This window comes from Eschscholzia californica, unplaced genomic scaffold, assembly GCF_041429995.1.
Source record: "Eschscholzia californica isolate CP2 unplaced genomic scaffold, dmEscCali1.0.p SCAF_1, whole genome shotgun sequence".
Lineage (NCBI taxonomy): Eukaryota > Viridiplantae > Streptophyta > Magnoliopsida > Ranunculales > Papaveraceae > Eschscholzia > Eschscholzia californica.
Window position 1 is genome coordinate 27,472,553 of NW_028238198.1, and position 22,627 is coordinate 27,495,179.

The 22,627-nt window shown below is 37.0% G+C and overlaps 1 protein-coding gene and 1 long non-coding RNA gene across 2 annotated transcripts; one reads left to right on the top strand and one right to left on the bottom strand.

Moving 5' to 3' along the window:
* Positions 1-397: 397 nt before the first annotated feature.
* On the bottom strand, positions 398-1,089 carry LOC147565666 (uncharacterized). Its single transcript, XM_086652329.1, has 2 exons — positions 507-1,089; positions 398-456 (listed from the first exon to the last, which is right to left on the bottom strand). The coding sequence occupies exons 1-2, from the start codon at positions 1,087-1,089 to the stop codon at positions 398-400; spliced, it is 642 nt and encodes a 213-aa protein (XP_086508455.1).
* A 13,679-nt stretch (positions 1,090-14,768) lies between these two features.
* Positions 14,769-21,438, top strand: LOC147565667 (uncharacterized). Its single transcript, XR_015237358.1, has 3 exons — positions 14,769-14,849; positions 20,672-20,759; positions 21,357-21,438. It is a non-coding gene; the product is annotated as an uncharacterized LOC147565667 (long non-coding RNA).
* Positions 21,439-22,627: the final 1,189 nt, after the last annotated feature.

A 22,627-nucleotide genomic window follows, 5' to 3' on the forward strand; every position in this document is an offset into this window, starting at 1 on the left:
TGCTGTGTATATAGAGGTTTGGGTTGAAGGTATAATGGATGATAATATGCTAGTGTCATTTACCATGTGATCCGATGCACCAGTATCAATTAACCAAGTATTATTCAAAGAATTTACAGATAAAACACTGCCTTTAATTTTCATACCTGACTGGGCAACATTCACTGATGGAGGAATTATAGCAGAATCCTTCTTCGCAGATATGTTTTTCCTAGGTCGCTTTGTAAAATCCCACCATTCTGGATACCCAATGACTTCATAACACTTCTGTTTTGTGTGTCCCTTCTCTCCACAGTGGGTACACTCAAGATCATGGCGTAAGGGTCTAGCCTCTTTGTGAGAATTCCAGGAACCTTGAGGTTGTCCCTTTTTATAGTTGACTGTCATAACTGAAGACTCAGTTACAAGTGTTTGGGTTCCCATCACCTGTTTGTGAACTGACACCCTTCGTACTGTCTGATAAGATTGTTCCAAAGTTAGTGGAGGGTCTTTTCGAAGAATCTCACCTCGCACCTGATCATACATACTATCTAATCCAGAAAGGAACATGTGAACTCTAAGACGTCCTACATATTGTTGTAAGATGGCGATAGACTCAGCACTTTTTCCTTTCACATTGTTGCGTTGGTCAATTTCTTGAAAAATTGCTGCTAATTCATCATAATAGGTTGCAATAGATCGACCAGCTTGTTTTGTTGAGAAACACTTCCTATGTAACTCAAAGATTTGAGTTTCATCAGATGTGTCTGTATACATAGCTTCAAGAGAGTCCCAAACTTCTTTCGCAGTTTCCAAACAAACATACCTGTTCATTAGTGTTGTGGACATTGAGTCACACAACCATCCCTTCACCTTATCATTCTCCGAGTACCAATTTTCATATTCTTCACTTCCTTCTGCAGGTTTCGCTTTAGTGCCACTAATATACCCCCACATCTTCCGACCATTAATACGCATCTTCATGACCTTTGACCAAAGGGTGTAATTGTTCTCATTCAGGGTATTACCTAATGGAAAGGGTGCATCGATGTGGTTGTGAACAACGTGAGGGTTTGATAGTACCATTGTTGCATCATCATTGGAACCCATTGAGCTTTCAATTTCAAGATTCGCAGCGGAATTCAATTCAATTCAATTCAAAATAACCAGGTTCAATTACCGAACCTGCTATCGATACCAAGTAGAAACTAATACAAATTAATAATAGATTGAGATAAACTTGTTTTCTTTTAATAATTCTTGTGTATACAATAGGAGATGTTCTTCCCCTTATATAATTACAAAAGTTACATATATAGAATATATTATATAACGTATTTAGTATATCCCATATATCTCATATATCATATATATATCATATATTCAATATATATCCCATATTAAGAGAATATATTCTATATTATGTATATATGCTATATTGAGAGAATATATCCTATATTCAACAATATCCCATATATCATATATATCATATATGCAATATATATCCCATATTGAGAGAATATATTCTATATTATGTATATATGCTATATTGAGAGAATATATCCTATATTCAACAGTCCATTCAGACTTCGAGTCGAATCTGATTTTTTTTGTATTTTTAAACACATGACCTTAGTATACTTTGATCAATTACAACTTTAAAGGTGAACCTTCATACATTATTGACATAGGTAAAAGTGTAGTAAAAATATTCTGTTTCTCTTCTTAGCAACTTCATGAGTTAATCAATCTAGCTAGAGAGAGATGAAACCTGAAAAAGTTATTCAATAAATTCAATATGACCACAATTAGCAAATCATCAAATACAAATGTAGTTGCAAAAATGTAAAAATACACCAATAACTTCAACTCTCCTCCTCCTCCACACTTTGTGTCTCTTCTGAACTAAAAAGGAAACTGAAATCAATAACATCATCATAATCAATAAGACTAGTACTAGTAGTAGGTCTACTCTCATCATCTTGTGCCACCAATTCGGAAAGGCGACTTGTTAATGGCTGTGTCTCATGATTATATTATTGTTCACAACCCGTATAATTAGGAGTTGAAATCAATGAGTTTCTTCCATCCCAAGATGAAGAAGCAAAAGAAAAAACCTGAGGAGTTGATCCATATACTATCGATGATAAATCTCCACAATCAGTAGTAGAACAACAACCATAGGAGGCTTTAGTAGCATTCCCATAAATAATTTGAGATCCTGCAGCATAGGAGAAAGAAGGCGCCCAAGGAAGTCTTGACTTGATGAACCAACATGATGGATCACCACCACCACCACCACCATATTGGGATGATACTAAATGGGTTTGATTATAATTAGTATGACTTGCTCTCACAACCCCAAGAAGTTCACCATCATCCATCTTCTGTTTCTTCTTCTCTTTATAACAGAAATATTCCAATTTCTTCTCTTCTAGTTTTTGCAACTTAGAGTCCAATAAATCATTAAATTCTCTCAATGACTCCAATGTAGTTAATGTCTTGGTAAACCCGTAATCATCTCTAGAAGCAGGGACTAATAAGAACTTAGAGTTCTCATCATCATTTTGATGAGTTTGATTCATCTCTGTTTCAGTTTTCCTCTTCTTCCTGGTGACATTTTGATGAATAATATCAAATAAATTAGTTAAATGTTTCATTCGATCTTTAGCATCCGTACTTTTGTAACGTTGGATTAGCGTATGGAGTTGAGTAGGATTCTCGAGCCATGTAAAGACATCCCCTTGGGGTCCATAGCCTATTACGAATGTATCGGTTTGACAAAGTGTTGATATTTCAGATGCTTTCTTCATCAAATTGAGTTTCGATTGGAAAAAGTCTTCAACTTCTTCTTACTTTTCTCTTTAACCCGTGACTGAGAGGAGGAGGATAAACTCATCTTTCTTCTTTTACTGGTGTTTCTGCAAATTCAGTAAAAATAAATTCAGTATCAGTTAAACAATCACAAATTCTTATTTTATTACAATAAACTAATTATTTATTGGGGAGGGATGATAAAAACTGGTGTGAAATTATTGGTAATCACTGAATCTTGAATGGGTTTAAATTAAGTTTCAAATACTAGTATGATTCTTTCTTGGAATTAAAATTCGTGGGTATTGATGAGAAGATTGAAAAACAAGGAGGCAATAAAAGAAAGAATAACAGAGGAACTAGGTTTCTATACGTAGTGGTTTATGTAGGGAGAAACAAAAGAACCTAAGTCTAAATAAAAAAAGAGAGAATTGTTTTTAGTTGAAGAAAAAGATCAAAACCCTATTAAAATATACTAGTTTTAATTGTACTATTCCTAACTAAGACAAACAAGAAAGGGTGAATTTTGAAAGTAAAAACGAAAAATCAACATTAACAGATGAAAGAAACTACTATAATGAAAGAAGAAAACAAAACAAAAAAGGATGAAGAGAAAGAATGAGATCTTAATCAGAAGAATATATACCTGATGGATGGGAGATGCAAGAGAAATGGTCACTTGGATTTGGTAATAGATCAAGAAAGAAAGCTTTTTATCCCATAGACACCTCTCTTTTTTTTCTCTTTTTTTTTTCTCAGAATAATCAAATTTCAAGATCCTGTATTTCTTAATTACCACATCCACTAGGTAAAATTATTAAACTTTCTCTCTCTAGATCACTTTCTTGTTTTCTTCTTTCTTATTTACTTCTTCTTTCCTTTCAAATATGAGACGTTCTTGCCTTGGTGGAGATATTACAACAAAAACTAAATCTTGGTGTTTAATCTTTCTCAATATTTTGTTCTTGTTCTTTTCTGGAATCAAAAGGTACTCACTGTTTTATATTTGATTTTTTAATTTTGTTTTTCTGGATTTGTATCTTGCAGTAAATTAGGTATTCCTCCTATTATTTTGCTATTGAAATTGTTAGTGTTATTGGAATCAAATGATCAAATGCTATTGAAAGATTGTTATCTCCACGATTGAACTGCTTCAGTAGAACTGATGTTAAATAATACAGCTTTTTGAATTTCTTCATCTTCACATACGATCTCTCAAGCTAAACCGGAAAATGTTGTTCATTTTCCTCTTCACATTTATATGGCTTCAGATTTTCCCTAATAATCTAAAAATCTATATTAGTGATCTTTTGCAAATAGTTTACTGGTTCAGTTTGATTTTGGTTTTAAATGGTTTTTAAAGTTAATGACATAGTTTTTGTTGTTACAGGTTGTGGAATAGGGAGATCATAGGCCCTGGGAAGTTTACAAGGTATAAGCTTATATCATTTATTCTCTTTATCTTTGTTACGTTTTAAGTGTTTTACCGAGATATAATACCCTACGTATTTGTTAGTGTAGTCGAGATTGAAGAAATACTTGATTAGTTGACTGGTTCCCGTCCCTCTTGAGTCTCAAGAAGGATAGGTCTCAAGAAATACTTAATCCTCATATTTAATATATGGTAACTTTCCCTCCTTATCTATTATACAAAACAAAGTAAAGAAGACAATAAATCGGGGTCGTGAGAGAAGAGAAGTTGAATCTTCACCAAAATCTTCCTTAATTCCATCAATCAAATCTTCCACCATCAATTTCTATCTTCAACCTCAATCACTGGCCAGTGGAGTAACGAAATGGCCGGACTCCCCATAAAGATCCTACGCTAAATCAAATTATTTAATCAGGTACAGTGGGTTCAGATTTGATTCAAGTGTATTTAATCGTTTCAATCTCTATAATTTGTATTCTGTCTTAATTTTATTTATTAAATTAACCCATTTTTGGAATCATTAATGGTTGTTCTCATCCAATCTCTTAAACTGCTAGCTTCTCATAATTTTATTAAGTTAACCAATTGAATCTCTTGAACTGCTAGCTTCTCAGAATATCTTCTTGACAACTTTGAAGGCCAAGAAATCAAATCTTCTTGACAACTTTGACGGGTACTACCTCTCTTCTCTGTTTTCTTTTTCTTTTTTGTTTTTTCTTTTGCATTTGATTTTGAGTTTATTTGTGATATCATGAGCATATAATTTTCACTTCATCTCGGTTTTTAATGAAGTTTAAGATTGCAGATTTTAGCTATTATGTTCAATCACTCGGTTTGGCCTCCCCTTTCGCTGGATTTAGAATGTTTTGGTGAAAGTTTAGCACTGAGGATTCTTTTAGTTAGATCTTTTTAGATGAATATCCTATGTTTGAGTACTGTTTGACTTGGATGTTCTTTCTGTCGATTTCTTGATCTACATAAGAAGCTAAACTCTTGCTTGACCAAATTTCAATAACTCAGAAATAGAAAATTCTGATCAAAATCTGAAATAGAACATTTGGTGAGTATTTATTAGAACATATTTGAGTCCCCAATGCAATGAAACTGATTTGGACAGTCTTTTAGCTATGGTAATAAGGGAGTTGATTATGGAGAATCCATTATAACAACTGCATGATTTTATAGTACCAAGCTCTCTTCAATCTTGAGGTTTTCCTATTTAAATAATCATGAGATAATTCCTGCAATTTGAATTATAAGCCATTCAATTTGAAAATATTTTTTCATATTCAACTTATGATCATATTATCGATTATGAAATTTTCATTGTTGTAAACTGTAGTGTCCCTATCATTTTCTTGGGGTGCCTTTAGCACCAAGCCTTTTTATCCCTTTTTCCTAAACCCTATTTCCCCCACTTACTTTCCCCTCCTCACTAGGCAGCACGGGGTGAGTTAAAGTTGGTGGGAAAGTGATGGTGGGCTAGTGAAGGTGCTAGAGAGAGAAAGAGCCAAAAAGAAGGAAGGAAGGATTGGAGCTTTGTGATTGTTTTCTTTGTTTTTCTTGGTGTGGGCCTTGGTTTGCTTTGGATCTAAGGTAGATTTCTACTCCTCTAGGGATTGAATAGCCATTTTTATAGAAAACCTAGACAAATTATATAACACCACAAACCCTAGATTTTAGTATTACTTCAACATAGATTAGGGTTCTTGACATAAATATATATGCTAGAAGTAGTAGATCTATATTTGTATAAACTCATTTTTGGTCACTTTGAATCTCATCTATGTGTTAGATTTTGAGGATATTTGCTATAATGACATACTTGATGAACCATACAACCTTCATTTACATTTTCATGCTAGATTCATGTATTACAATGATATTTAGGGCCAAACCTCTTTATTTGCCATGATTTTAGTATATAGCTCTTATAATTATATGTCCCTCACTATTGGACAATACTCTTTATATAGATACATGAACATGCCCTAGAACTCAACATGATATGAGAATTTTAGGCTATTATCATCATTGATTCATTACTTGCAAAATTACAAATATGAAACTTGTATGTCGTAACATACTAACGAATCTGATTTTGATTTGTGTATGTTGTGGTGTGATGTTATTATATGTGTGTGATGTGATGGAGTTGGTGGAGAGTTGTGAGAGTTTTGTGGTTGGTTCGACCCTCTCTACCGGATGTGATATTGGTATGGAGCTTATGAGGTCGGTGCTAACACAATGGATGACCTTGTGGGCCACACTCTCATACAACGTGGATACCAACTTGTCATATTGCTTTTGGTTGTTTATTACAAATGGTGTGATATTATGTATGTGTGACGTGTTGGAGTTGGTGAAGGGTTGTAAGAGTTTTGTGGTTGGTTCGACCCTCTCTACCGGATGTGATATAGGTATGGAGCGTATGGGGTCGGCGCTAACACAATGGATGACCTTGTGGACCACACTCTTACATAAGGTGGACACCAACTCGTCATGTCGCTTTTTTTTGTTGTTTGTTACTTATGTGGTACACTTTATTTCTAATGGTCACAACTCGGATACTATACTTGGACATCTTTACATGTTATGTGGTTGTCTATTTGTTTTGGTAGCTCTTGAAACTGTCTATTGAGGCTTTAGAGGTTTCGAAATCTACTTGTTGGGGTCTGACCCAACCTTTTATTTTTCAGGACAAGGAAATCGGGAAGTGCCACCTGCTTGAGTCATAGTTAGCCTTGGAGGAGTTTCTTTAGTGGTTTTCTTTCTTTCTGTAGGTAGTTATTTGGAGTTGTATCTCCTAAACACTTGGTGTTATTTATGTTTTATCTTGTCCGACATTTGTGTCGATGATTTAGAGACATCCTGTGAGTTTTGAGAAACTTGGTAAAGTTTTATTAGTTTGATTTATCGTTACTTTTTGAGCTTCATGTTCGATACTATTTGTCTCCTTGATGAGTATATCGTATATGTTTACTGTTCTGCGGAGAAATGCTTTAAGTTTAGGTTTTCATGGCGGCCGACGTGGAAATCTGGATTTGGGGTGTTACAAACTGGTATCAGAGCTCTAGGTTCATAAATCCTAGAAATTGTGTCTAGGGCTATTAGACAGTTAGAAGCAGTAGTGACACTTTAATCTTTTCTTGGTTGTTGTGCGTGACATTAATTTAGTTTATCTCCTTATTCTTCTCTTCATTAGATTCATGGACGGAGATGGAGTTTTTGGTAGGGGACGTCGTAGTGCTCGCATCCGAGGTCGAGGTACATGCCGAGGTGTAGGCAGGGGGACAGGCCGAGGTGCAGGCAAGGCGATAGGTCGAGGAGTCCTTGCCGAGGAAAGAGGATCAACAGGAACTGTGGGTACAACGGCGCAGGCTGAGAGCAGTGCAACTCCAGTTCAAAATCCGAATGGAGGGGCAACGGTGACCATTGACGCGACTGCATTGCAAGATTTGATTAACATTGCAGCGGAGGCTAAAATGCGAGAGCGAGATCGGGTTCAGGTTCCAACACGGGAAACAGGAGGTCTTGTGGTACGGGTGGTGAATCAGAGACCACCAACTGAGATGACTTGGGTGCAACATTATCACCATTTCACGAAGATGGGGCCACCTGTATTTGATGGAACTGCGAGACCTTTAAGAGCACATGCATGGTGCCAGAAGATGGATAAGATTTTGCAGAATCTCGAGTGCTCAGATGTGTATAAGCAGAGAATGGCAGTGTTTCAGTTGGAAGGAAATGCCGCTTCTTGGTGGGATACAGAGGCTCGGTTAGTAGATCCTATGGCTATGACATGGACACAGTTTAAGGATGTATTCAAGACAAATTACTTTCCATATTCAACACAACAGAAAGTATCAAGAGAATTTCAAAATTTGAAGCAGGGAGAGAATCAGACAGTCTTAGAGTATGAGCAGGAGTTTCATCGACTGTCATTGTTTGCAACTCACTTGATCCCTACTAAACAATATAAGATTGAGAGGTTTGTGAATGGGTTGCTCCCTAACATTGCGAGACAAATCATTGGGCAACCTAGTTTTGACACTTATCAGAAAGTGGTGACATGTGCTAAGGCACAAGATGACTACATTCAAGAGATGAGGAAGCAGAGGAGTGTCAAGGGAGAGATGGGACATACCCAGAAATGGAGTGGTAATAACAACAAGAGCGGTGGTAAGAATCGAAGTGACCGCTATCATGGACAGCGTGATGGCAAGAGGCCTCGTACAGATCGGGATGATAGAGCAGTGGTAGCAACTGGTGGACAACCAGAACCACTGAATGGCAACTGGGGAAGACAGAGAGCTTTCCAGGGAACTTGCTACACTTGTCATGGGCAGGGTCATAAAGCAGTTGATTGTCCTAAGAAGACTGAGACTCGAACTGGTAATCAAGGGCGACAACATGATCTTAATCAACAAGAGAGGTTGCAGGGACGGGGTCAGCAGCTGCAGCTGAATGCCATAGTTCCTAGGGATGTTGGAGCACCTGCTGAGGTGGTTGAAGGTACATTTCTTATTCATAGTAATCTGGGAAGAATATTATTTGATCCTGGTGCTATGGGTACATTTATTTCTACTTCTTTTGTACGCACTTTGCCTATTGTGTTAGATCGATGTGTGAGCCCTTTTGTTGTATCGTCACCTTGGGGTGGGTCTATAGTGATAGACCACATTTGTCGGGGGTGCATTATTAAGTTAGGTGAACGAGAGTTTGCTTCAGACCTCTTTGTACTTCAGTTAGTTTACTATGATGTCATCCTAGGCATGGATTGGCTTGCTTCATATCATGCACTTGTGGACTGTTTTGCCAAGACGGTCACATTTTCTCTTCCGAGTGAAGAGGTGTTGGTTGTGTCTGTACTTACGAGACAGATGAGGGAGATGCACTTGGGTAACGTGGAACTGATAGAACATCCGGTGATGGGTAAGACGCTAGAGATGATTGATGTGGTATGTGAGTACCATGGGGTGTTCAGTGATATACCAGGGTTGCCACCACGCAGAGAGGTTGACTTCTGCATAGAGTTAGAACCGGGTACTGCACCGATAGCTAAAACTCATTACCGAATGGCTCCAGTTGAACTACGTGAGCTCAAGGACCAGATTCAACAGTTACTTGACTTGGGTTTCATACGCCAGAGTAGCTCCCCGTGGGGTGCGCCTGTTCTTTTTGTTAAAAAGAAAGACGGGTCGATGAGGTTGTGTATTGATTATAGGGAGTTGAATAAGGTTACTGTGAGGAATAAGTACCCTTTACCGAGGATCGATGACTTATTCGATCAACTGAGAGGATCCAAGTGGTTTTCGAAGATTGACTTGAGATCAGGGTATCATCAGTTACGGGTTAGAGAAGAAGACATTCCTAAGACTGCATTTGTGACACGTTATGGTTCTTATGAGTTTTTGGTTATGCCTTTCGGTTTGACTAATGCTCCAGCAGTTTTCATGGATTTGATGAATTGGGTATTTCGAGATTTCTTAGATAAGTTTGTCATCGTATTTATTGATGATATCCTTATCTACTCTAGAACTAAGGAAGATCATGAGGATCACTTGCGACAAGTACTAGAGAGACTGATGGAACATCAGTTGTATGCTAAGTTCGAGAAGTGTGAATTTTGGCAAGAAGAAGTAAAGTTCTTGGGTCATGTTATTTCTAGCATCGGACTATCAGTCGACCCTTCTAAGGTTAAGGCAGTGCTTAATTGGAAGCAACCCACATCTGCGACGGAGGTTCGTAGTTTTCTGGGATTGGCTGGATATTACAGGCGGTTTATCAAGGGGTTCTCGAGTATTGCAGGTCCTTTGACGAACCTAACTAAGAAGGAAGTTCCGTTTCTATGGTCTACAGAGTGTGACTTGGCATTTCAAGAACTAAAGACGAGATTGACTACTGCACCAGTTTTGACCATTCCTGAGGGTGGTGTTCGGTTAGTGATTTACACTGATGCTTCAATTCAGGGTTTGGGTTGTGTTCTTATATAGAGTGATAAGGTGGTTGCCTATGCTTCGAGGCAGTTGAGACCGCATGAGCGGAATTATCCAACTCATGACTTGGAGTTGGCAGCTATAGTGTTTGCTTTGAAGATTTGGAGACATTATTTGTACGGTGAAAAGTTTGATCTCTTTACCGACCATAAGAGTCTCAAGTATCTATTCTCGCAAAAGGAGTTGAATATGCGCCAACGCCGATGGTTAGAGTTGATGAAAGACTATGATTTCTCGCTACAATACCACCCGGGTAAGGCTAATGTAGTAGCTGATGCATTAAGTCGACAACCAAGGGGTATCATAGCCGCATTGATGATGAATCAGTGGAAGATGTTGGAGGATGTGGCAACATATGACATTGATATGGTTGGGTCAGGAGTTGACTCGTTATTTCTGGGTAGTATGGTTGTTAGACCATCCTTACTGAACCGTATTGTGGATGCACAAGTTAACGATGAGTGGTGTCAGAAACAGGTTTCGTTAATGCAAGAAACTGAAACTGAGGTCAGTACAGGACAGGACGGAGGATGGAGATTCCGAGGGAGGTTAATTGTACCGGCAGATCCGATCTTGAGACGGGATATATTAGACGAGGCACATCGGAGTAAGTACACTATTCATCCTGGCGGTAACAAGATGTACAAAGACTTGAAAAGGCAATATTGGTGGTCCGGAATGAAGAAAGATGTTGCTGAACATGTGAGGAAGTGTGAGGTGTGTCAGATGGTGAAAGCAGAAAATCGACATCCATTGGGACTTCTAGAACCGTTGCCTATTCCAGAGTGGAAATGGGAGAACATATCGATGGACTTCATCACAGGTTTACCGCGTTCGAGTCGAGGCTTTGATGCCATTTGGGTGATAGTTGATAGGCTGACTAAGTCGGCTCACTTCTTACCAGTGAAGACGACAGATAGTGGAGATCGACTGACACAATTTTACATTAAGGAGATTGTCAGGTTGCATGGAGTTCCAGTGTCTATTGTGTCAGATAGAGATTCATCCTTTACTTCTCGGTTCTGGAAGAGTTTTCAAGCTTCTATGGGAACATCATTACACTTTAGTACAGCCTTTCACCCTCAGACGGATGGGCAGACAGAGAGAGTCAACAAAGTACTCGAGGATATGTTACGGTGCTCGATACTAGATCTTGGTGGTAGTTGGCAAGATCACTTGCCCTTGGTAGAGTTCGCATATAATAATAGTTACCAATCTAGCATTGGCATGGCTCCTTTCGAGGCACTATATGGGAGGCCTTGTCGATCACCTTTATGTTGGACAGAGGCAGGAGATGCTAAAGTAGAAGGACCAGAGGTAATTCGGGATACTTCTGAAAAGATTGCCTTAATTCGGAGTAGGCTCAAAGCAGCTCAGAGCCGTCAGAAGAGTTATGCTGACAAACAACGTAGGGATTTGGAGTTTATCGTTGGAGAGGAGGTGTTATTGAAGGTGTCACCTATGAAAGGTGTTTTACGGTTTGGTAAGAAAGGAAAATTGGCTCCGAGGTACATTGGACCTTTCAGAATAGTTGAGAAGGTAGGCAAAGTAGCTTATCGTCTTGACTTGCCTGCAAGCTTGGCAGGAGTGCACAACGCATTCCATATATCGATGCTTCGGAAGCATGTGAGAGATGAAGAGCAACATTCAGTTATTGGCTACGATGACTTAGAACTCCAACCAGATGCAGCATACGAGGAGGAACCCGCTCGCATCGTTGATCGTAGAGAGCATGTGCTTCGCCGGAAGACTATTCCCATGGTCAAAGTTCAGTGGAATCATCACAATGATAAAGAAGTTACTTGGGAGCACGAGGATGATATGCAACTTCGTTTTCCTCATCTTTTCCTCTCATCAGGTACTTTAAATTTCGAGGACGAAATTTTTTTTTAGGAGGGGAGATTGTAGTGTCCCTATCATTTTCTTGGGGTGCCTTTAGCACCAAGCCTTTTTATCCCTTTTTCCTAAACCCTATTTCCCCCACTTACTTTCCCCTCCTCACTAGGCAGCACGGGGTGAGTTAAAGTTGGTGGGAAAGTGATGGTGGGATAGTGAAGGTGCTAGAGAGAGAAAGAGCCAAAAAGAAGGAAGGAAGGATTGGAGCTTGGTGATTGTTTTCTTTGTTTTTCTTGGTGTGGGGCTTGGTTTGCTTTGGATCTAAGGTAGATTTCTACTCTTCTAGGGCTTGAATAGCCATTTTTATAGAAAACCTAGACAAATTATATAACACCACAAACCCTAGATTTTAGTATTACTTCAACATAGATTAGGGTTCTTGACATAAATATATATGCTAGAAGTAATAGATCTATATTTGTACAAACTCATTTTTGGTCACTTTGAATCTCATCTATGTGTTAGATTTTGAGGATATTTGCTATAATGACATACTTGATGAAACATACAACCTTCATTTACATTTTCATGCTAGATTCATGTATTACAATGATATTTAGGGCCATATCATGTATTACAATGATATTTAGGGTCACTTTGAATCTCATCTATGTGTTAGATTTTGAGGATATTTGCTATAATGACATACTTGATGAACCATACAACCTTCATTTACATTTTCATGCTAAATTCATGTATTACAATGATATTTAGGGCCAAACCTCTTTATTTGCCATGATTTTAGTATATAGCTCTTATAATTATATGTCTCTCACTATTGGACAATACTCTTTATATAGATACATGAACATGCCCTAGAACTTAACATGATATAAGAATTTTAGGCTATTATCATCATTGATTCATTACTTGCAAAATTACAAATATGAAACTTGTATGTCGTAACATACTAACGAATATGATTTTGATTTGTGTATGTTGTGGTGTGATGTTATTATATGTGTGTGATGTGATGGAGTTGGTGGAGAGTTGTGAGAGTTTTGTGGTTGGTTCGACCCTCTCTACCGGATGTGATATTGGTATGGAGCGTATGGGGTCGGCGCTAACACAATGGATGACCTTGTGGGTCACACTCTCATACAACGTGGATACCAACTTGTCATATTGCTTTTGGTTGTTTATTACAAATGGTGTGATATTATGTATGTGTGACGTGATGGAGTTGGTGAAGGATTGTAAGAGTTTTGTGGTTGGTTCGACCCTCTCTACCGGATGTGATATAGGTATGGAGCGTATGGGGTCGGCGCTAACACAATGGATGACCTTGTGGACCACACTCTTACATAAGGTGGACACCAACTCGTCATGTCGCTTTTTTTTGTTGTTTGTTACTTATGTGGTACACTTTATTTCTAATGGTCACAACTCGGATACTATACTTGGACATCTTTACATGTTATGTGGTTGTCTATTTGTTTTGATAGCTCTTGAAACTGTCTATTGAGGCTTTAGAGGTTTCGAAATCTACTTGTTGGGGTCTGACTCAACCTTTTATTTTTCAGGACAAGGAAATCGGGAAGTGCCACCTGCTTGAGTCATAGTTAGCCTTGGAGGAGTTTCTTTAGTGGTTTTCTTTCTTTCTTTAGGTAGTTATTTGGAGTTGTATCTCCTAAACACTCGGTGTTATTTATGTTTTATCTTTTTCGACATTTGTGTCGATGATTTAGAGACATCCTGTGAGTTTTGAGAAACTTGGTAAAGTTTCATTAGTTTGATTTATCGTTACTTTTTGAGCTTCGTGTTCGATACTATTTGTCTCCTTGATGAGTATATCGTATATGTTAACTGTTCTGCGGAGAAATGCTTTAAATTTAGATTTTCATGGCGGCCGACGTGGAAATCTGGATTTGGGGTGTTACATAAACAGACGGGTGAGGAGGCTATGCCACCAATAGAGTCAACATTTTCATTACAAGTGAACTCAAAATTGGAGTGATGAGTTTCTCCATTATAAAACATGTTTTTGATTCAATTATGGTTCAATTACCCTCGATATTCCATGTCTTTCCATCACAGTTTTTATCCTAAAACCATAACTCCTTAAATTGGTCATTTTTTTATGTGTTGTTTACATTTATGTTCTATTTATTATAGGATTTGCAGAATGGTTGAACTTTTGATTCATTGATTTAATTTAACTTTATGAAATGATCTTCAAATTTGATATTATTTTCCTTTATTCAGTTTACCAATTGGTTATCTTGCTTGCAGAGTGTTCCTCTATGTTTCTTTCTTGATGTTAATGTCTATTTGTTGGGTTTGTTAATTTGATTAGATTAGTTTCTGTTTAATGCTAAGTTTCATTTATGCTATAGAAGAGTGTCGGCCTTCGTCATCACCCGTTAATGTAATCTCTGCACCATCAACTGGATTTCAGGTTGATACTAGTATCGCCACGTCAAGGCCTGACACATAATGATCTCCTCCTCTCAAATTTCTTATGATGCAGATTTTGGGCGTCCACAAACATCACCAAACACTTTGGGAGCGGAGACGATAAGATCGATGAAGCGACCATAATTGGAGATTTTGGTTCTGTCGAAAAACTACAAATAGTGGAAGTTTGATTAAAAAGCTTTTCCAAATGATATGCATTTCACAAATGGAGCAAATGGTATACCTCCTTCCCAAAGAAGACCAGTGAACCTTCAAAATTAAGCGAAAATGTTGCTCCGGGAATAGAGGAGTATGTCCTGCCTGTCTCGAAGGTATATTGTGTTATTGTAAGTTTAAATGAGTTATTTTTTATGCATCTATTGTTCAGACACGCTAGGGAGTATATTTTTGTCTTTCTAATAAAATGAAATCTAAAATTATTTATATCTAACTATGCCATCTCTATGTTAATTTTTAACAACTCTCTTTACCCTCCATCCAATCATTACCTTATAGGACCATAGGTGAGTTGAAGTTCGGCATAGTGACTGCTCGATTAGGATTATGGAAACCTAATAAACTAGGTTTTTTGTTCTTTGCTCACCCATTTCCTTCACTTCATTGCTCAATTGTTTTATTCATTTCTTTTTTGTACCAACCTTATTTTTGAAGGGGTTTTTCTTAATAATGTAGGCTATTGTTAGTATGTCAAGGATTTATTGTATGATATGTCTAATAAGTAATGCACAATATGGTTTGGGCTTCCAGGTTAACTTTAATTTGATTATTAGGTTCTATGCTAATGTGATTTTAGCAAGTATTTTAGTAAAAAAATTATGAATCATGGATTTTTTTTGTTGCGTTACACTTCAATTTTGTCGCAATTATCGATAACAGATTTGTAATTTGATTCATGAGTTAGTTATTGCCTCTGATTCTGTAAGTTCCATTTGATTCTCTTCAATCCAACTTTGTTAAAGTACTGATATCACTTCACTATAGTAAGCTTGAAGAGTGTAAGAGAGAAGAAGATAAAGCAGATAAGAAAGAAGAAGAGAAGAAGCTTAACTGAATTAGTTCACACCCTGTTTACACTCTGTCACATGTGCCAATAGTTTGTGCGTGTATAATTAGTTGGTTAGGTTAGTTAACTGTTAGTTACTGGTAGTTAAGATGTAATTAGTCTTAACAAACTTATAACCGACTCTCTCTCTAGATTGATGAACTATATAACTCAATCTTTGTAATTGTTTTGGTTTAATGAAAGTGAATGATAATCTTACTTTCTTTCATGGTACCAGAGCCCTAAGAGTTGAAGATCAAAATTGATTCAAGAAACCCTAAAATTGGGACGAGACCAAAATCGATCAAAAGGAGCTGAAACTTCCGTCATCAAAGAATCGGAGTACTCAGTCTTTCTAATTCGCAACTAAGAGTTCATCTTCTGCATCATAGAATCAGAGAATTGATCTCATTCCATGGAACAACCAGAAATCATCAACAATCCTCAAATTATGAACCCTAATCCAGGTCAAATTTCTTACAATGCTAACATAACAAGTCTGATTTCAACAAAATTAGATGGTTCCAACTTTCTAATTTGGAAAGATCAAATCGAAAATGCATTAATTGGTAATGATCTTATGTGCTATATCGATGGATCTTATGAAGAACCACCACAATTGACTGTGGTTGAAGGAAGAGATATTGTGAATCCTACCTATCTTCAATGGAGGAAGAATGACAGTTTTGTAAAATCATTCATCAAAGCCACAATTAATCAATCTATAGCATCAGATATTCTGGGTTTGAAAACAGCAAGAGACATCTGGAGATATCTAGAACAGATTTATCTTCAAGAATTCGAAGCCAAGAAGTCATCATTGAGGCATAAACTACAAACCATCAAGAAAGGTACATCTTCCATCTCTGAATACTTAAGTATGATTAAAACCCTAGCTGATTCCCTTGTAGCAGTAAATGATAGGGTTAGTGATGTTGAATTAACAAGAATAGCTTTACAAGGATTAGGTAAAGAATATTCACAATTTGTCATTACAATTCAAAATAGAGAAGGAATATTGAGTTTTGGTGAACTCAGAAGTAGATTAACTCATCATGAAGTCTGGTTAAAAGAACAAGACATGAATGATGAAAATGAATCCTACTTTGTAAAAAAATACCAACCAAGAAACCCAACAAAACCCTCTTACAGATACCCAAATCAAACCCAAAATTCAGATGGTTTTCAACAGAGAAATCAATTCAGACAGAGTCAAAAACAAATATCATCTTCATCTCAACCAAGAAATGTATTTTTTGACTATACTACTATACCTTGTGGTATTTGCTACAAATGGGGTCACACAGCTAGGCAATGTAGGATGAGGTTTAAGGATTTCTCTGAGCCATCATCCTCAAACAAGTTACCCCAAAGAAATTTTGCAAATCTTCATTTGCAAGAATTAGAGGAGGAGGATGAGGATGAAGATGGGTTTTTGACACAACAAGATGAAGAAGAAGAAGAGCAAGCTCATCTTGTCTATTGTGATGAAAATCAAGAGGTAGCCTATGCAGCAAACACATCTTATCAGAACAAGAATGACAGCAAATGGATTGCTGACACAGGAGCTAGTAGTCATATGACTTATAGCAAAGGGAATCTCAATGTCAGTGAGCCTTACAAGGGTACCAATGGGGTCATGATAAGAGATGGGAAATCACTATCCATATCCAACACAGGAGAGGCAAATGTGAGTTCTGGTTCAGCCTCTTTTCAGCTCAAAAAGGTACTCCATGTACCAACCATTCAAAGAAACTTGCTTTCCATTTCAAAATTCACAAAAGAAAATTTCTGCAGTTTTGAGTTCTTGCCATGGGGTTTTCTAGTTAGAGACTTGTGGTCTAAAGAGGTCCTTGCTGATGGACCTATGATAAACAACCTTTATAGCATTGATCTCACACTAAACCCTTATGAAAAACCTCAAGATACCATTGAGGAAGCCTATTCCGTGACAGCATCTGCTCAAACCTGGCACAATAGGCTAGGACATCCTTCAAAGGATATCATCTTGAGCTTGGAAAAAGAGAAAAGAATAAAACTGAGTTCAAGAGACTTCATGTCCTTATGTAACTCTTGCCAACTAAGTAAGAGTCATAAGCTACCATTTTATACCTCAGATAGTACCTCCTCTGGTCCACTACAACTAATCTATTGTGATATTTGGGGGCCATCACCTGTAACAACAAAGTCTGGGATAAGGTATTATATCTTATTCATGGATGACTTTAGCAAGTTCTTTTGGATATATCCCCTTAAGCTCAGGTCTGAGAGTTTGAGTTGCTTTCAAACCTTTCAAAGACACTATGAGAGGCTATTTTCCACATCCATCAAGATATTCCAAAGTGATGGTGCTCCTGAACTATCTAAAGGAGACTTCAAAGCTCACTTGACCAAGTGTGGTATACTCCTTAGAAGTTCCTGTCCTTACACACCTGAGCAGAATGGAGCTGCTGAGAGGAACAACAGGCAGATTACATCAGTTGGGAATTCCTTGCTATTTCAAGCTTCAATGCCCAAGAGTTTCTGGTTTCATGCTTATGACACAGCAAGCTATATTATAAATCGAACCCCAACTAAGGTACTTTCTTATTCCACACCTTATGAAGTTTTGTTCAATAAAAGTCCAGATTACTCAATGCTTAAGGTGTTTGGCTCCTTGTGTTATCCATATTTGGGAAATGTGAAGCATGATAAACTATCTCCTAGGTCTGTTAAATGTGTGTTTATAGGTTATAGTACAACTCATAAGGGGTACAAATGCTTGGATATGTCATCTCATAAGGAATATGTATCTAGACATGTTATATTTGATGAGTCTTCCTTCCCCTTTGCTGACATTACTGCACATACTCCTTCACAAAGCCAAGATAACACTACTTCCTATCAAATTTTTCAACTACCTATGCTTAATCAAAGTTCAAATACCTCTATACCCTCTTATCATAGTAGCTATCCTCAAAATGACCAGGAGATATCCTCTGCTATATCCTCATCACCTAGTTCATCTCATGATTCATTAGAACCTTCTCAAAATAACCAGGAGATACCCAATTCTCTTTCAGAGGTTGCTCCTCCTATTCTCACTAATCAGCATCCTATGCAAACTAGACTAAAAAGTGGGATAGTTAAGCCTAAGGGAATTCCTGATCATGTCTCATATTTTACTACTCCTCATGCTTTCCATGCTTCTTATATTGCTGTCATCTCTTCTATTCCTGAACCCAAGACCTATAAGGTTGCTTCTCAGGATAAGAATTGGGTTCAGGCTATGCAATCTGAATATGAGGCTCTAGTTCAAAATAAAACATGGTCCTTGACACCTAGGTTACCCTCTATGAATGTCCTAGGATGTAAATGGGTTTTTAAGGTCAAGTACAATTCAGATGGGTCTCTTGAAAGATATAAAGCAAGGTTGGTTGCTCAGGGATATAACCAACAAGAAGGTATAGACTATCAAGAAACCTTTAGCCCTGTAGTGAATATTCAAACTGTGAGAGTTACCCTTACATTAGTTATGACTCATAAGTGGTTTATACAACAACTTGATGTGTCAAATGCTTTCCTCCATGGTGATTTGAGTGAAGTGGTTTATATGAAACAACCTGCTGGTTTTGAGGATCCTCAATTTCCTACTCATGTCTGTCAGCTCCACAAGTCTCTCTATGGCCTTAAGCAAGCTCCAAGAGCTTGGTTTACAAGAATAGCATCCTATCTGCACCAATGGGGTTTCAAGAGAAGTTCATCTGACACATCTATGTTTGTGTTTTATCTAGATGGACAGATTCTCATTTTTCTCCTCTATGTTGATGACATCATTCTCACTGGCTCAAGTGAGTTCTTAATGAAAAAGCTAGTGACTGATTTGGGACATGAGTTTGCTATGAAACAGTTGGGTACACTTCATTATTTTCTGGGTATAGAAGTTCAATCTCATAGTTCCTATCTTGAATTGACTCAGACTAAATATATCTCTGAGCTCCTTCATAAGTCTGAGTTGCAAGATAGTAAGCCAAGTTTAATACCAGTGTCTCATGGCAAGAGAGCTTCTAAGTTTGATGGGGAACCAATTGAAAATCCACTTTTTTATAGGAGTATGGTTGGAGGGCTTCAGTATGCAACCATGACAAGGCCAGATATTGCTTTTGCTGTGAACTATCTTGCTCAATTTATGCAGGAACCTAGCACCACTCATCTCATCCTGCTCAAGAAGGTCTTAAGATATTTAAAGGGAACAATTGGTGCTGGTATAAGAGTTGTCCCTGGAAATATTACTTCCTTGTCTGGATATTCTGATTCAGATTGGGGCAGTTGCCCAGATTCTAGGAGATCAACAAGTGGTTACTGTGTTTTTCTGGGTTCTACTCTCATTTGCTGGTCTTCTAAGAAGCAATTGGTGGTTTCATGATCCTCTACAGAAGCAGAGTATAGAGCTCTTTCCTTGGCTATCTCTGAGATGTTATGGGTTTCTTACTTGCTAAAGGAACTTCATCTAGAAGTACAGATGCCTATGACTATCTTTTGTGATAATATGGGTGCAAAATACCTAGCATCTAATCCTGTTCTTCATGCCAGAACCAAACATGTGGATATAGATTTTCACTTTATTAGGGATTTGGTGTTTCAAAAGAAGCTTGAGGTTAAGTTTGTGGCATCTGAAGATAACTTAGCTGATATTCTTACAAAGGGGGTGCTTTTCTCCACTCTCAAGTCAATCAGAGACAAACTCATGTTTGTTCCTCTTTCGAAACATGAGTTTGAGGGGGGGGGGGGTGTAAGAGAGAAGAAGATAAAGCAGATAAGAAAGAAGAAGAGAAGAAGCTTAACTGAATTTGTTCACACCCTGTTTACACTCTGTCACATGTGCCAATAGTTTGTGTGTGTATAATTAGTTGGTTAGGTTAGTTAACTGTTAGTTAATGGTAGTTAAGATGTAATTAGTCTTAACAAACTTATAACTGACTCTCTCTCTAGATTGATGAACTATATAACTCAATCTTTGTAATTGTTTTGGTTTAATGAAAGTGAATGATAATCTTACTTTCTTTCAAAGAGATACCTAATTGGTTTTTTATTGTTCAACTGCTCAAGTAGGTACTTTAGATTGAAAGGTGTTACTCGAGCTCTACTCCATATATCGGTATTGGCAGGAACTGAATACCAAAACATTAGCCAGGGACAGGTATTTTCATTATTCAGAAATTCAACTAAGAGAGTTAATTTCTTTGGAAAATAAATTATTGCTTTTTAATTTTAGAACAATAATCTAATTGATTTTGGTGGTTGGAAGAAGTTAAAATTGTCTATGACAAAGGTTTTTTTTTTAGAATTATGACAAGGTTGTTAGATTTTTTTTTTTAATCGAGGATTATTTAGTAATTTGTTCTTATGGTGTGAAAGGAATGCATCAATGTAATGTTTGTTATTATAAAAGAGTTAAGATTCCTGACTACAAAAAACATTTCGAGACGTTATTTTACACCTAGAAACGTAGGATGCAAGCAAGTGAATCATTTGGCAATTTCACAAATCACACAGTGAAGTTTAAATTTTTTAACATGCACGGCATTTGGAAAACCATTTAGACAAAGAGGAGTTATTGAACTAGGAAGCGATTTGTAACTCACAACAACTGTACTCGTGGTTTTTTTATTCTTTTTGTTTGGTAACTTGGTTTATAAACCATCATGTTCACTTTTTTGTATCATGGTCTTTATGGCGAATTTAAACCAGACTATTCATGATATCTTATTATGTTTCGTCATCAAAACCAATACAGGTAAAAGGGAAAACTGTCTAATTACAAGATGCAAGAGATTGTACACAATGAAACCTCTGGGGATGTAGCTGGAAATGTATTATATCTAACTATTTAGGATGTTGGAGCAGTGGATGTTATCATAAATAATTTGCACTAGGTAAGCATTTTCTTGGTGTTTTATTTTAAGGAAATAGATCATAATTGATTTTTCTTTAATAAGGATTTTGTTGTTCAGGACCATAATTTGCCTATGGAAGATAATGTCATGAACACAAAACGACATAATGTGAGAATTAGAGAGGTAGATAGTTCTCCATTGATACTTGGTAAATATTCTCCTTCTTTTTATTTGTGTAAGTAGGATATTGATTGTTTCATTTATAGAGGTTGTAAAAATGAGTGTTTTTAGGTTTGAATGAATGAAATGAGTTTGTCGGTTTTCCTCTGTTTCGTAGCTTAAATTTTGTTGTAATAAAGGTTTTCTAATAGGATAGAATCTCATTCAGATGTAAAGTGGAACTATTCGATCAAGAAAAAATAGTTGTATGATGTTATTAGTCAATTGCTTCCGAATTCTACATCAAATTGTGTGATAAACACTCCCCCGTGCCCTACGGGCACGGGCTATATCTAGTCTATTATATAAAACGGAATGGTGATTTTCTGAGTGGACCGTAGATTTATGTATGAGATAATCAGGTCCATCGGATTATCAGAACAAATTTTGTAATTAGATATAATATCAAAGGTTATTTATGTCTTAAATAATAACAAGAAAACTGCCCACATTTTCATCTCCCTAAAATCTCTCTGCCAATTATAACGCAATGGTGATTTTCTGAGTGGACCGTAGATTTATGTATGAGATATTCAGGTCTGTCGGATTATCAGAACAAATTTTGTAATTAGATATAATATCAAAGGTTATTTATGTCTTAAATACTAACAAGAAAACTGCCCACATCTTCATCTCCCTAAAATCTCTCTGCCAATTATATTTAAACTACCCACAATTAAAATTATCTCTCTGCACCCATAAATCTCTCTCCCACCCGTAAATGATCTCAACAATTTGTTTTCAAAACTCTGTTCTTCTCTCTTTAAAAGAATTTCTTTTCACCTTTCATCTTTTCATTTAAAAATTCTTTATCATTATAGAAAATCCGTACCCTACGGGTACGAGCTATACTCTAGTCTATTATATAAAATAGAATGGTGAGTGCTAACTGGGACAAACTAAAAGACAAACCCAATAGACAAACATTGGGATAAGTCTAGCCGTACGTTAT

Coding starts and splice junctions, on each gene's coding strand:
- LOC147565666 (XM_086652329.1), bottom strand. CDS start 1,089: ATGGGTTCCAATGATGATGCAACAATGGTACTATCAAACCCTCACGTT. Junction 457..506: donor TATGTATGATCAGGTGCGAG/GTGAGATTCTTC, acceptor CAATCTTATCAG/ACAGTACGAAGGGTGTCAGT.